We start from the raw sequence: 12566 nt of genomic DNA, 5'->3' as shown, positions 1-12566 counted from the left end.
CAATGTCTCTTTGTTCAGCAACACTCCCTAGGATCTTACCATTAAGTGTATAAGTCCTGCTAAGATTTGCTTTCCCAAAATGCAGCACCTCGCATTTATCTGAATTAAACTCCACCTGCCACTTCTCAGCTCATTGGCCCATCTGATCGAGACCCTGTTTTAATCTGAGGTAGCCTTCTTTGCTGTCCACAAGCCTCCAATTTTGGTGTCATCTGCAAACTTACTAACTGTCCCTCTTATGCTCGCATCCAAATCATTTATGTAAATGACAAAAAGTAGAGGACCCAGCACCGATCCTTGTGGCACTCCACTGGTCACAGGCCTCCAGTCTGAAAAACAACCCTCCACCACCACCCTCTGTCTTCTACCTTTGAGTCAGTTCTGCATCCAAATGGGGGAACACGACAGTGATGCTGCATTAGATGGATGAAGCTTGAGATTTGTGGTTGTGTTCAACTGAAACAGGAGACTTGTGAGAAATATTAAGACACATCATATTGGCTTCTGGATCAGTGGTACTGGAAGAGCACAACAATTCAGGCAGCATCCGAGGACAGGCAAAATCGACGTTTCGGGCAAAAGCCCTTCATCAGGAATTTTCCAGAGATCTAGATAATGTTTAAAAGTTGCTAGACTATTAACCCAGAGATCTAGATAATGTTTAAAAAGATGGGATGGCCTAGTCGTATTGTTGCTAGACTATTAACCCAGAGATCTAGATAATGTTTAAAAAGATGGGATGGCCTAGTGGTATTGTTGCTAGACTATTAACCCAGAGATCTAGATAATGTTTAAAAAGGGCTTTTGCCCGAAACGTCGATTTTGCATGTCCTCGGATGCTGCCTGAATTGCTGTGCTCTTCCAGTACCACTGATCCAGAATCTGGTTTCCAGCATCTGCAGTCATTGTTTTTACATCATATTGGCTGTTAAGTAGATGTGCGGCTGTACAGGCACAAATCTGACAAAAGGATATTAGGAGGCCTTTTGTTGCTCATTGTCATTGACCTTCAGGAGTTGGCGATAAGCCTCCATCTTGAACTGTTAAAGTCCTTGTCTGTGGAAATCTCCTCCCCAGGGAACAGTGGAGGCAGAAGCTTTGAATTTTTTTTAGTTGTGGTAAATAGATAATTGACCAGCAAAGGACTCAGAGAGGTTTCAGTGAGGATTGTGGAGTTTAGACCACAAATAGATCAGTTATGGAGAGGGGGAGCAGTGTTGAAGGGGTGACTGGCCTCCTCTTCCAAATTTGTATGTTGTATACGGTGTAGATAAATGCACCTAGGAGCAGGAGTAGGCCATTCGGCCCCTCGAGCCTGTTCCACCATTCAGTGAGATCATGGCTGATCTGTGGCCTAGCTCTATACATCTGCCTTTGGCTCATATCCCTCAAACCACTTGCTTAACAAAAAAAGCTATCTCAGATTTAAACTTAACAACTGATTTAGTATCATTCATGGATACCTTTGCTATTCTTCCTTGTGATGGCTCAGTGGTTAGCACTGCTGCCTCACAGTATCAGGTACCCGGGTTTGACTCCACCCTCGAGTGACTGTCTGTGTGGAGTTTCTAAATTCTCCCCGGTCTGTGTGGGATTCCTTCGGGGCTCCGATTTCCTCCCACAGTCCAAAGATGTGCAGACTAGGGTGGATTGGCCATGCTGAATTGTCTATGCTGTGCAGGTTAGGTGGATAAGCCATGAGAAATGTGGTGATTGGGTGAGGGGTGTATATCTGAATGGAATTTCCTTAAGAGGGTTGGTGCAGACTCAATGGGCCGAATGGCCTCTTCTGCACTGTAGAGATTCTATGATTCCTCAAAATCATATTTTAGGATTTTTACATCCAGTCAGGTGAACCAATGTGGCTTTGATTTTGCATTTCATCAAAAAACATTGAGGACAAAGCCTCAGCTTGTGTCAGACAGGGGTACCAGTCTTCAGTGCTCATTTGCAGTCCTGTGTGAAATCAGCTGGCCCTGCACTGACCAAATTTTAACTTGGGACAAATGCTGTATCCTGGAATTGCTAAGCTAAATATTGCACTTACCAACTGAGTCACCAGGTGGGGCCCTGTGTGCTAGCGGCCAGATACCTGCACCAGGGAGAGGAGAGCTCTCCACACCTACTCAGCTGGAACTGTTTACACACTTTCAATGCAAGCTTGGTACAAGCCACCTCTTTTCCCAAGAAAATCAGTGAATAGCTGCAGGTCAGAAGCATCTGAGGGCTACAGACAGTGTTTTTGCTGTGTATGTGTGTTTTTGCCGTGTGTGTTTTCATCATGCGTGTTTTACTCTGTTTTTGTTATGCATGGGTGTGTGTATGTTTATCTTGTCTGTGTGTGCTTTTGTTATATGTGGGTGTGTGTATGTTTTTGTCATGTGTGGGTCTGTATGTTTTTGTGTGTTTTTGTCGTGTGTGGGTCTGTGTATATTTTTGTCGTGTGTGTTTTTTTGTCATGGCTGTGTGTGCGTTTTCGTGGGTGAATGTTTGTCACGTGCAGGTGCGTGTTTGTCATGCGCACATGTGCATTTTTGTCTCGCGCACATGGGTGTGTGTTGGTCGTGCGTGTGTGTTGTCAAGTACTGCAGTCGGGAACCACAGCCAGAGGGTAATGAGACAATGGCGAGGCCAGGAATGTTTTCCCATCTCACTCACACTGACCCACCTACTGTGGGCACAAGCTCAGATGCATAATCACCATCAGTCCAGGGCAGTGTGATGGAGGAGGCAGGGCTGTGACACATTGAGTCTCTGCCTAGCCAAGCCAAGAGTGAAGATTTCCCCTCTTCTCTCCTACGACAGCAACATTTAGTCAGACATATGAACAGGCAGGGGATAGAGGAATGATACCACGTGTAGGCAGATGGGATTAGTTTAGTATGCAGGATGGTCAGCACATACATGGTGGACTGAAGGGCTTGTTCCTGTGCTGTACAGTTCTGTGTTCTGTTTGGAACTTTAACTTCAATGTGGGGCTTCTCCACTTCATTAGGACCTCCCAGTTAATGAAAACACTTCCTGAGGCTGTCAGACAGGGCTCAGTCAGTGAAACACCCATCTATAAGTAACCAGCTACTGTGTACAAGCATAGATTTCAACTCTGACACTGCAGTGCAGCACTAAAGGAGCACTGCTCTGTTGGAGATGCAATGTCTTCAGATTAACCGGTAAACTCAAGCCTTCTTTACCTGCTTGGATGGTTGTAATAGAACAAATATATCAAAGAAAATCAGCAGCCGATGAACTGACCAATGTTTATCCCACAACAGCAGCATTCAAGAAACACCTGGAAATACATAAATACAAAGGGGATAGAGGGATGCGGATCCTGTTAGTGAAGACAGTTTTAGTATGGAAGGGCAAAATGTGTCAGCACAGGCTTGGAGGGCCGAAGGGCCTGTTCCTGTTCTGTGTTGTTCTTTGTAATTAACAGCAGAAAGCCAAATACATTTGGATGATATCATGTTTGTATTTGTGAGAGTTTGCTGTGTGGAAATTGACGACCCTGTTTCCTGCATTATAACGGTGACTACACCAGCGAAGCACTTGATTTACTTTAAATGTGATTTGAGACGCCCTCTGGTCATGTGAAAAGTGTGACGTAAATGGATGCCTTTTTCTTTCACAAAGAGAGGACAGTGTGAATATTACAGAAGGCAAAGAGATCAACATGTAAGTTATGAATAGAGCACTCCATGGGGAATGGAAAATTTTAATTGTCCATTAATCTTTGGACTGGATACAAAAGTATTGCAGAAGGGCGCTTGAAGATCAGTGATAGTATGACTGTACAGAGGAGATTAATATCTGTTTATAAACAGTTTGGTTCATTCAACATCAGATACTGAATGTGTCAAGAAAACAATTTTCTAAAGCAGTTTAACTCACAGGAACTCGATTTAGCGATCACACACCATGTTTTTATTATTAAAGCAAAATAATGTGCGTGCTGGAGATATGAACTATAAACAGAAACGTAGAAACATTGAAATGTAGAAGGTAGGATCAGGAGGAGGCCATTTGGCCCTTCGAACCTGCTCCCCCATTCATCACGATCATGGCTGATCATCCAACTCAATAGCCTAATCCTGCTTTCTCCCCTTAAACTTTGATCCCATAGACCCCAAATACAACATCTAGTCACCTCTTCAATACATTCAGTGTTTTGGCATCAACTACTTCCAGTTGTAACAAATTCCATAGGCTCACCACCTCATCTCTGTCCTAAATGGTCTACCCCAAATCCTCAGACTGTGCCCCCTGGCTCTGGGTGTACCCACCATCAGGAACATCCTCCTTGCATCTACCCTGTCTAGTCCTGTTAGAATTTATAAGTCTCTATGAGATTCCCACTCCCACTCGTCTGAACTCTAGCAAAAACAGTCCTAACCTAGTCAATCTCTCCTCATACATTGTCATGTTGCTGAGAGTCATATGTAGGCCAGACCAGGTGAGGAAGGCAAATTTTCTTCCCGAAAGGATATTAATGAGCCAGATGCGTTCATTTTCTGACATTTGATTCATGGTCATTATTAGACTCTTAATCCCAGATTTTGGTTGAATTCAAATTCCACCATCTGTCTTGGCAGGATTTGAACCCAGAATGTTGCCTGTGTCTCTGGATTAACAGTCCAGATAATGTCACTAGGCCATTGCCTTCACTGTAGTGATTAACATCAGTACCAGTTTGTGAAGCTACATTTCTGATAGGCAGCTCAAAGCCATCATTACAGTTGAGTTCTACTGAACCCACTTCATCATTGCTAGCTTAATGTGAAGAGCACTATTTGGGGAGTCAGATACCAGACTTTCCCATTTCTGGATAATCAGACACAGGACATATCCTGGGAGATGTGCACCTTGACATGTGGAATTCCAAAGGTGCTGACTCAGCAGGAAATGCCTGGGAAGTTGAGACTTCTGTTGAGAAGTTACACAACATCTGAAATCCTCTGAAAAGATTCCCAACTATGAGTTAGACTCAAACGACTTTGAAGGATTATGACTGTTCTATATTGGGCAGTTACTAGGTCCCAGTCAGAACTAAAGAACATATGTTGGTTGCATCCCAACAGGGAGGGTTTATTCTGTAGCTGTGTAGCCTGTGAAAGCACATCCTGAACAAGCCTGCAAACCTGGCTGGTGACTCACCTGTACTCTCCTGACTCCAGCATAGCATACGTAACACGTAATACGTAACACTTACTTACTTACAAGTTATCTAGGGAACCATTAGAGGAATCAAAACTTGGTCTAACTCTTGAGTAACTATAAAGCTATCCCCACAAACGCTCAAACTGACTCACCCCCTCAATTATTCATGCTGGCCCCCTCTAATATACGCCTGATCCACTCCCCACACTCACTGGACCAGATCAGATGCAAGTCCCCAGCCACCATAACCCCCTCTTGTTGGAAGTTGCCTGGATGATGCTAGACCTAAAATCTTTTCATCTATTTTCAGAACGATCACGGGGGTTTGAGAAGCCTGGTGAACAAATGGACCACATTCTTGAAGGCCCGGTTAATCTGCTCGGTCCCAGGAAGTGAAGGGATTGACACTTATTTTGATGAGATCAGTGAGTAGCTTTGGGTGTCGGGTGAACAGAGTGTTTTTCTCTCTATCGACCCAGCTAGACAGCAGCAGTGTATACAATGTCTAATAAACATTGTGCCTTGCAGAGGATTTAGAGGGAAGAATTCAGTTGGACGTACCTTCAGGTCATTGGTCTATAAGAAACGAAGACTTCATCATTGATACATCACCATTCACAACTGTAGGAAGCCCCAAAATGGTTCGCAGGCCAGGAATATTGTGTCAATTGATTTGCATGCAATAAATCTCAATAAAAATATGAAACGTTAAGATGATAAAAAATAAAAATACAAGTGTTTCTTGATCGTCTGGAGTGGAGGTTGTGGAACTATAGACCCTTCAGGCTGTTGGTTGCTCTGATACACATAAATAATATCATTATCACATTATTATTTGTTGTTGTTATTATTTAAGTCTGAGATTTCTCCCGTTCGCAGTTCGACCTCTCCTGAGACTGGACTAGACTCCAGATGCAACAACTACATTTCCCTGAAGTGGTCCATATTTTAAGCTGTCAATCTGATTAGCCAATTTTTCTGGGTTATGGGTGAGAGCTACCATGGCTCAGGACCTGTCCAGGCCTTATCTACTCCGATGCTTAGATTTTAGATTGCCTACAGTGTGGAAACAGGCCCTTCAGCCCAACAAGTCCACTCCGACCCTCTGAAGAGTAACCCACTCAGATCCATTCCCCTACCACTAATGCACCTAACACTGTGGGCAATTTAGCACGGCCAATTCACCTGACCTGCACATCATTGGATTGTGGGTGGAATCTGGAGGACCCAGAGGAAACTCACAGAGATACGGTGAGAACGTGCAAACACCACACAGTCGCACGAGGTGGGAATCGAACCCCGGTTCCTGGCGCTGTGAGGCAGCAGTGGTAACCACTGACCACTGTGCTGTCCTATGTTTTGATTTTTGACATGAGTTTGAGGTTTTTTAAATATAGAGAGCTGACAGAAATTAGGAGCGGGAGTAGGGCTGTTCAGCTTTTCTCCTTCACTTGTGACTAATCTGTCACAGCAATCTCCCTTAACATTCAAGGGAGTGGGGCCTGTTGCTGGATAGTGAGACGTGTCGACATGATGCAGTATTTGCTGGGCCAAAGGGCCTCCTCTGTGCAGTATGATTAGGTGCTAACTCTACTCAACCCCATCAGCTCCATATTTCAGATACCCTTGTGGAAATATACTGAGCTTCTTTTTGGATGCCTTAGTTGTTCCAGAACTGGGAGGTGAGCAAATTCCACATTTGTAACACCCATCGATTGCTTTTTAATTCACTCACGGGATAAGGGCATCACTGGCTAGACCAACATTTATTGCCCATTTCCCGTTGCCCAGAGAGCAGTTAAGAGTCAACCCTATTGCTCTGGGTTTGAGTCACATGTAGGCCAGACCAGTTAAGGGATGCCAACTTCCTTCCCTAAAGAACATTAGTGAACCAGATGAGTTTTTCCAGCAATCAACAATGGATTTATTGTCATCAGTGTCTGCTGTGGTGGGATTTGAACCAGGGTCCCCTGAACATTAGCTGAGTTTCTGGATTAATCAGTCTAGCGATAATACCACTAGACAATTACCTCCCCAATGTATGTGTATTCTTTTATTCATACATATGCTGAAGGAGTCACTGTTTGGCATTTCCTACCCTGATTTCACTCCTAAACAGCCTGGGGCTAAAACAGATGAGACTTTCTCTGGAACTTTCAAACTGAAATTATTGGATGTTATCAAGGAACGCTAACTTCAATGAAACAAAAACAGAAATTGTTGAAAAAACTCAGCAGGTCTGGCTGCATCTGTGCAGAGAAATCAGAGTTAATGTTTCGGGTCCAGTGACCCTTCCTGAGAACTCCTGATTCTAATGAATAAGATTGCAATGAAGACGTGAGCTAATGACTTACTTCCAAACCAGTTCGCATTGGCTATGGAATACATGCACCTACAGCTGATAGAGTAATGCTTGTTAGAGTTGTTAAATACCGGGGGCTAAATGCTGGTTATTCAGGGTTCTGGCATGTACTTTACTCGTTAGGCTTCTACTGACACTCTAGCAATACATTTGTATATACTTTTTAGTCGACCTCTTCATATATGGTACAGAACTCAGTAGGATTTGAATCCATTCCTCCTGTCTTAAAGATAGGGACACTACCATAATGACACAGGAGCTCTTCTGCCGGTATACACCCAGTGAAGCACTCACTTAATTATCCTTTAATAACCATACCATCATCTGTTTCCTATATTCCATTTGGTCTGCGGGATCACTGTCAGACTCTACTAGATGATAACAAAAATGAGTGAAGCTTTGTTTTTCTTTATTTTGCACTAGGGGATGTCTTCTTCCTTCAGACTAGAGATCGCAGGAACCCTTTGGTCTACACAGTCTTCAGTACATCAAGGTGAGAGTGCCTGGAGTGGATTTACTGGCAACAGACTGGGCTAGGAACAAGCTCTCTCTGCGGGGAAACTCCAGTTCAATTACTTGACAGATATTCATGACATGGATGAGATTCAAGTCCGAACATAGTTCACAGTTGCCACGTTCTCGTGTTGTGAGGTGGGATTGTTGTTACCAACAGTTTTTTGCCTGTTCCTCATTGCCCCTTGTGCTAAGTGACCACCTAGGCCACTTTAGAGGACAGTTAATCGTCAATCACAAGGCTGTTTGTATACTCATGATTTTTTTTGTTGGGAGTAAATGTACACACTGCGGATGGGTGGCATGTTGCTTGCGTGTCGTCCGCCATTTTCACCAGTTACAAAAATGTGACGTTTTCTGGCATTGCAGACCCAAAGAATGATGGGACCTTTACGAGTTTGGGAATTGGTTTTTAATTTCAGATTTACTTATTTTACTAGAATTGATACCAGGAGTGATGGGTTTTAGAAAGGAAAGGAGAGATGAAAGAAATTGCGCTAATTCTCATCAGAGTGGAGAAGATTAAGAGGTGACCTTATTGAGATGTTCAAAATTAAGAACAATTTTGACAGGGTAAAGAAGGATATTTTGTTTCCACTAGTTGGTAAGGCAGTAACTAGGGGTCGCAATTTCAAGACTGTCAGTGATTTGAGGAGAAATCTCTTTATTCAGAGTTGTTAGGATTTGGAATGGACTGCCAGGGAGAGTGCTGGAGGTGGATCCCATAGGAGGTTTTAAAGGAGAGCTGGATATATATTTGAAAGTGATGAATTTAGAGGACTACGGAGGTAGGGCTGGAGAGTTAGACAAGATGGGTAGCTTTTTCATGGATGGGTACAGACATGATAGATTGAATGGCCTCCTATACTGTAAAATTCTATAATTAATTCATGACATTGAAATTTGCCTGCTGTCCATTTCACCCTATTATTAGTCCAGGGATTTCTATTTCAGTGGTATAACCGGAATGGTGAATTGCTACAAACACATCACCATGGAAACATACCCGAAACATTCATCACACAAGAGTGTGCAACTGTCCATTCTAAGGCTGTGCTGCCCTCTTTATTGAGTGAGCAAATTCTGCAAGTCCGGTCAACTGTTATCCAGTGACCTTGATGTGTGGCCCATGGGAATGGGAATGTGACTGCGCTACACCATACCTTTCACATGAAAGATTTTCAGGCTTAAACTGTTCAAAGTGAACAATCCAGACTGTGGCCCACACCTAACATCACTGAGGACCCATGGGAGAAGCAGATGGTCGATCCCTTTCCCAGAGTGGATTGTCAAAGCTGTTTGGCAGATCAGATGAACTTTCACCCTGCAGCCTGGCTGCCATTGCACCAGAACCTGTCTGCGTGCCTGGGGTCTCACCTCCCTCCACATGTTAACTTTGAGGTGGCTGTGGTAAGGTAGGGACTGTTATCCATCTCATAGAGTCGTAGAGATGTACAGCACGGAAATAGACCCTTCAGTCCAACTCATCCATGCCGACCAAATATCCTAACCCAATCTAGTCCCATTTGCCCATGTCTTGGCCCATATCCCTCCAAACCCTTCCTATTCATATACTCATCCAGATGCCTTTTAAATGCTGCAATTGTACCAGCCTCCACCACTTCCTCTGGCAGCTCATTCCATACACGTACCACCCTCTGTGTGAAAACGTTACCCCTTAGGTGCCTTTTATATTTTTCTCCTCTCACCCTAAACCTATGCCTTCAAGTTCTGGACTCCCACACCCAGGGAAAAGACCTTGTCTATTTATCCTATCAATGCCCCTCATGATTTTATAAACCTCCATCAGGTCACCCCTTAGCCTCTTTTCAGAATGCTTTGCTGAGAATTCTGGAAAGGGACGTGGAAGTTCATCTCGAGCAGCACCGTGATGTAGGATTCTGGGGTTTACGGGCTGTTCCCAGGCATGGACACTGAGACAAACATCAACTTGGTGAAAGATCCTCTTTGGTTCTGCCTAAAACCTGATGGTCTTCCAGCGCAAAGAGCTGTTGATGACCTGGTGTTACAGACTGGCACATGCCAAGGTTCAGGGCTGCGTGTTGAAGGATGAATTAAAGTTTGGGTAGAAGCCTCAAAAACACAACCAAAAGCTCTGCACATTTTCTACATAACCTCCCTGCTCTTCTCATCTGTGCCAGAACTGATAAAGACAAGCATCCTGAATGTCCCCTTAACCACACAGTTAACCTGTCCTGCCATCTTCAGTGGACAAGCACCGCAAGATCTGAACTTCATCCTGCCATTCATTAAGTACTTCCTTGTCCTGTTCCTTCTTCCAAAGAACATCACCTCATATTTATCAACAGTAAATTCCATCTGCCACCGATCTGACCAACCCTTCGTACAAAGAAACTCCTTGCGCTGTGAATTAGAGAATAAAGTAGAGAATTTACAGTGAATGAATTTAAGGAGGAGTTTAACAGATGTTTATTTGGTGATGGGTTGAAGGATTGCAGGGTGAGAGGAGGATATCAACCATAATCAAATGGTGGTGCAGACTTAATGGCTCAAATGGCCTAATTCTGCTCCTATATTTTAAGAACTTACAAGAAGATTTAACGTGAAGTGTAAACGTACACTCTAATATAATTGGCCAGGGAGAATCTGATGTCTTTTATTAAACAAACCTGATCTGTTTTGCACTTGAAGCAAGTTTGACCTTTTACTGAATGTAACTTTACAAATATATCTTTGGAGAAATAAAGCTGAAGGTGCAGGTTACAAAGTTCCCTTGGAGTTGCAGCTCAGTGACTAAGTACTGAGCTTTAATGTCTGTGACTGACCCAACCTATGGGTCAAAGGGACTCTGTAAAAGGTGTACACTCACATCAGGTAAAGAGTGCTTTTGGGTCATCACCCAACTCCCTCCCTATCAAAGTGGCTTAGGGTTCAGAGGAAGATGGGGATGGTGGGGGTTAAGATGATTTGCCATGCATTTCCTAGAAAGAAAAGTTAAGCTTCTCATCCCTCAATGCCACTTCCACCTCCCCATCGCCCCCGCCCCCCCCCCCTCACTCCCCGACTCCCAACCCTTCCCTCTCCTGAGGCCCTTTACAAATGGTAAGGACATGGGGTGGGTTTTAGTTTGTAATTTCTTTATTCATTGATGGGATGTGAGTTGAAATGTGGAACGGCCTTTTGTGCAGATTTAATGTGCTTCTCTTGTTCCTAACCACTCTTAAACTCTCCCATTTGTTTCAGCAATGTCTTCAGAGGCTCAGCTGTGTGTGTCTACAGCATGAACGACATTCGCAGAGCTTTCCTAGGACCCTTCGCCCACAAAGAGGGACCAAACTATCAGTGGATACCATACCAAGGCAAAGTGCCGTATCCCCGGCCAGGAATGGTAGGACCCAGTTAAATGCAACATGAACAGAATCAACCAACTATGAGGCACACTGAATATAGCTGACCATGAACATCCAGTCCAAAGTTGTGCAAGTTAATTTGGTGTGTCGTTATGATGCAGTTGAGCAAAGTCTAAGTTAGTTTGCCAGATTGTATCAAACAAAGTGTTCCTTTGTTTGTTCCACGGAACCAAAGGCCATTCGGCCCTTTGTACCTGGCTGATCATCCTGCTTTCTGCCCACACCCTATCATCCCTTTAGACCTGAGAACTGTATCTAGCTCTAACTCCTCCTTGTTGGAAATAGAATGCTGACCCTACTCTACCAGCCTGTGGATGCAAATCCCAAAGCAAAATGTCTCCTGGTGGATGTGATTCTATGATTGGGTAACACTTGCTAAACAATCCTGACAGTGCTACATTGAAGGCCAATGTAATACAATCAGTTCAGCTCTTCTCATGGCTCTGATTACATATATTAATTTGCAGGGATTCATGCTCAGTAAACAAAAAGAATATTCTTAAACTGTACATCTTTGACAAATACAGTCTCCCACATTTACTTCCTCTTTCCCCGCAGATTTTACACTGTGCAATATCTTCCATTCCTCAGTTTTTCCTTCCTCATTTAAACCATAACTTAAAACACACGTTCACCAACAATAACAAAGTGCATAATCCACAAGCAGAAAGACCTGGACGGTATCCAGACTTGGGCTGATAATTGGCAAATAACATTCATACTGTACAACAACCAGGAAATGACTATATCTATCAATCATCTCTCCTTGAGGTCCAGTGACACTACCATCACTGAATCCCCCACCATCAATGTCCTGGGGGTGACCATCAGCCAGATACCGAATTGGATTGGCCATAGAAAGACGGTGGCTGCAAGGACATATCAGAGGCTGGAAAATCTGAAGCAAGTCACTTAGATTCCACCCCACCCCCCCCCCAACCCCCTGCATCCCCATCCAATCCCCTACCCTGAATTCTCAAGGCCTGCCATTGTCCCATGCATTTATGGAACCCTTCCATCCTGTCCACAGGAGCAGCAACCCTTACACGTCAACCTCTGTTCCAGGCCAAGCCCAAACTTTGGGATCAAATTCTCCATTTTCAGTTTTCCACTGCCTTATAAAGGTGTTATATGAATGCAGG

General features: G+C 43.9%; 1 protein-coding gene across 4 annotated transcripts in view; it reads left to right on the top strand.

Moving 5' to 3' along the window:
* The window catches only part of sema3b (sema domain, immunoglobulin domain (Ig), short basic domain, secreted, (semaphorin) 3B), a 378357-nt gene that overhangs the window by 338245 nt on the left and 27546 nt on the right, over nucleotides 1-12566 (top strand). For all 4 annotated transcript variants that reach the window (XM_087994087.1, XM_087994085.1, XM_087994086.1 and 1 more), the window contains exons 9-11: nucleotides 5468-5582; nucleotides 7943-8012; nucleotides 11258-11402. In XM_087994087.1, coding sequence (XP_087850213.1) covers nucleotides 5468-5582; nucleotides 7943-8012; nucleotides 11258-11402 — 330 coding nt within the window. The remainder of the gene's footprint in view (nucleotides 1-5467; nucleotides 5583-7942; nucleotides 8013-11257; nucleotides 11403-12566) is intronic.

This window comes from Chiloscyllium plagiosum, unplaced genomic scaffold (assembly GCF_037043375.1).
Source record: "Chiloscyllium plagiosum isolate Xiang-an unplaced genomic scaffold, Cpla_swu_hap1 HiC_scaffold_14, whole genome shotgun sequence".
NCBI lineage: Eukaryota > Metazoa > Chordata > Chondrichthyes > Orectolobiformes > Hemiscylliidae > Chiloscyllium > Chiloscyllium plagiosum.
This window is presented reverse-complemented; position numbering and strand designations above follow the sequence as displayed.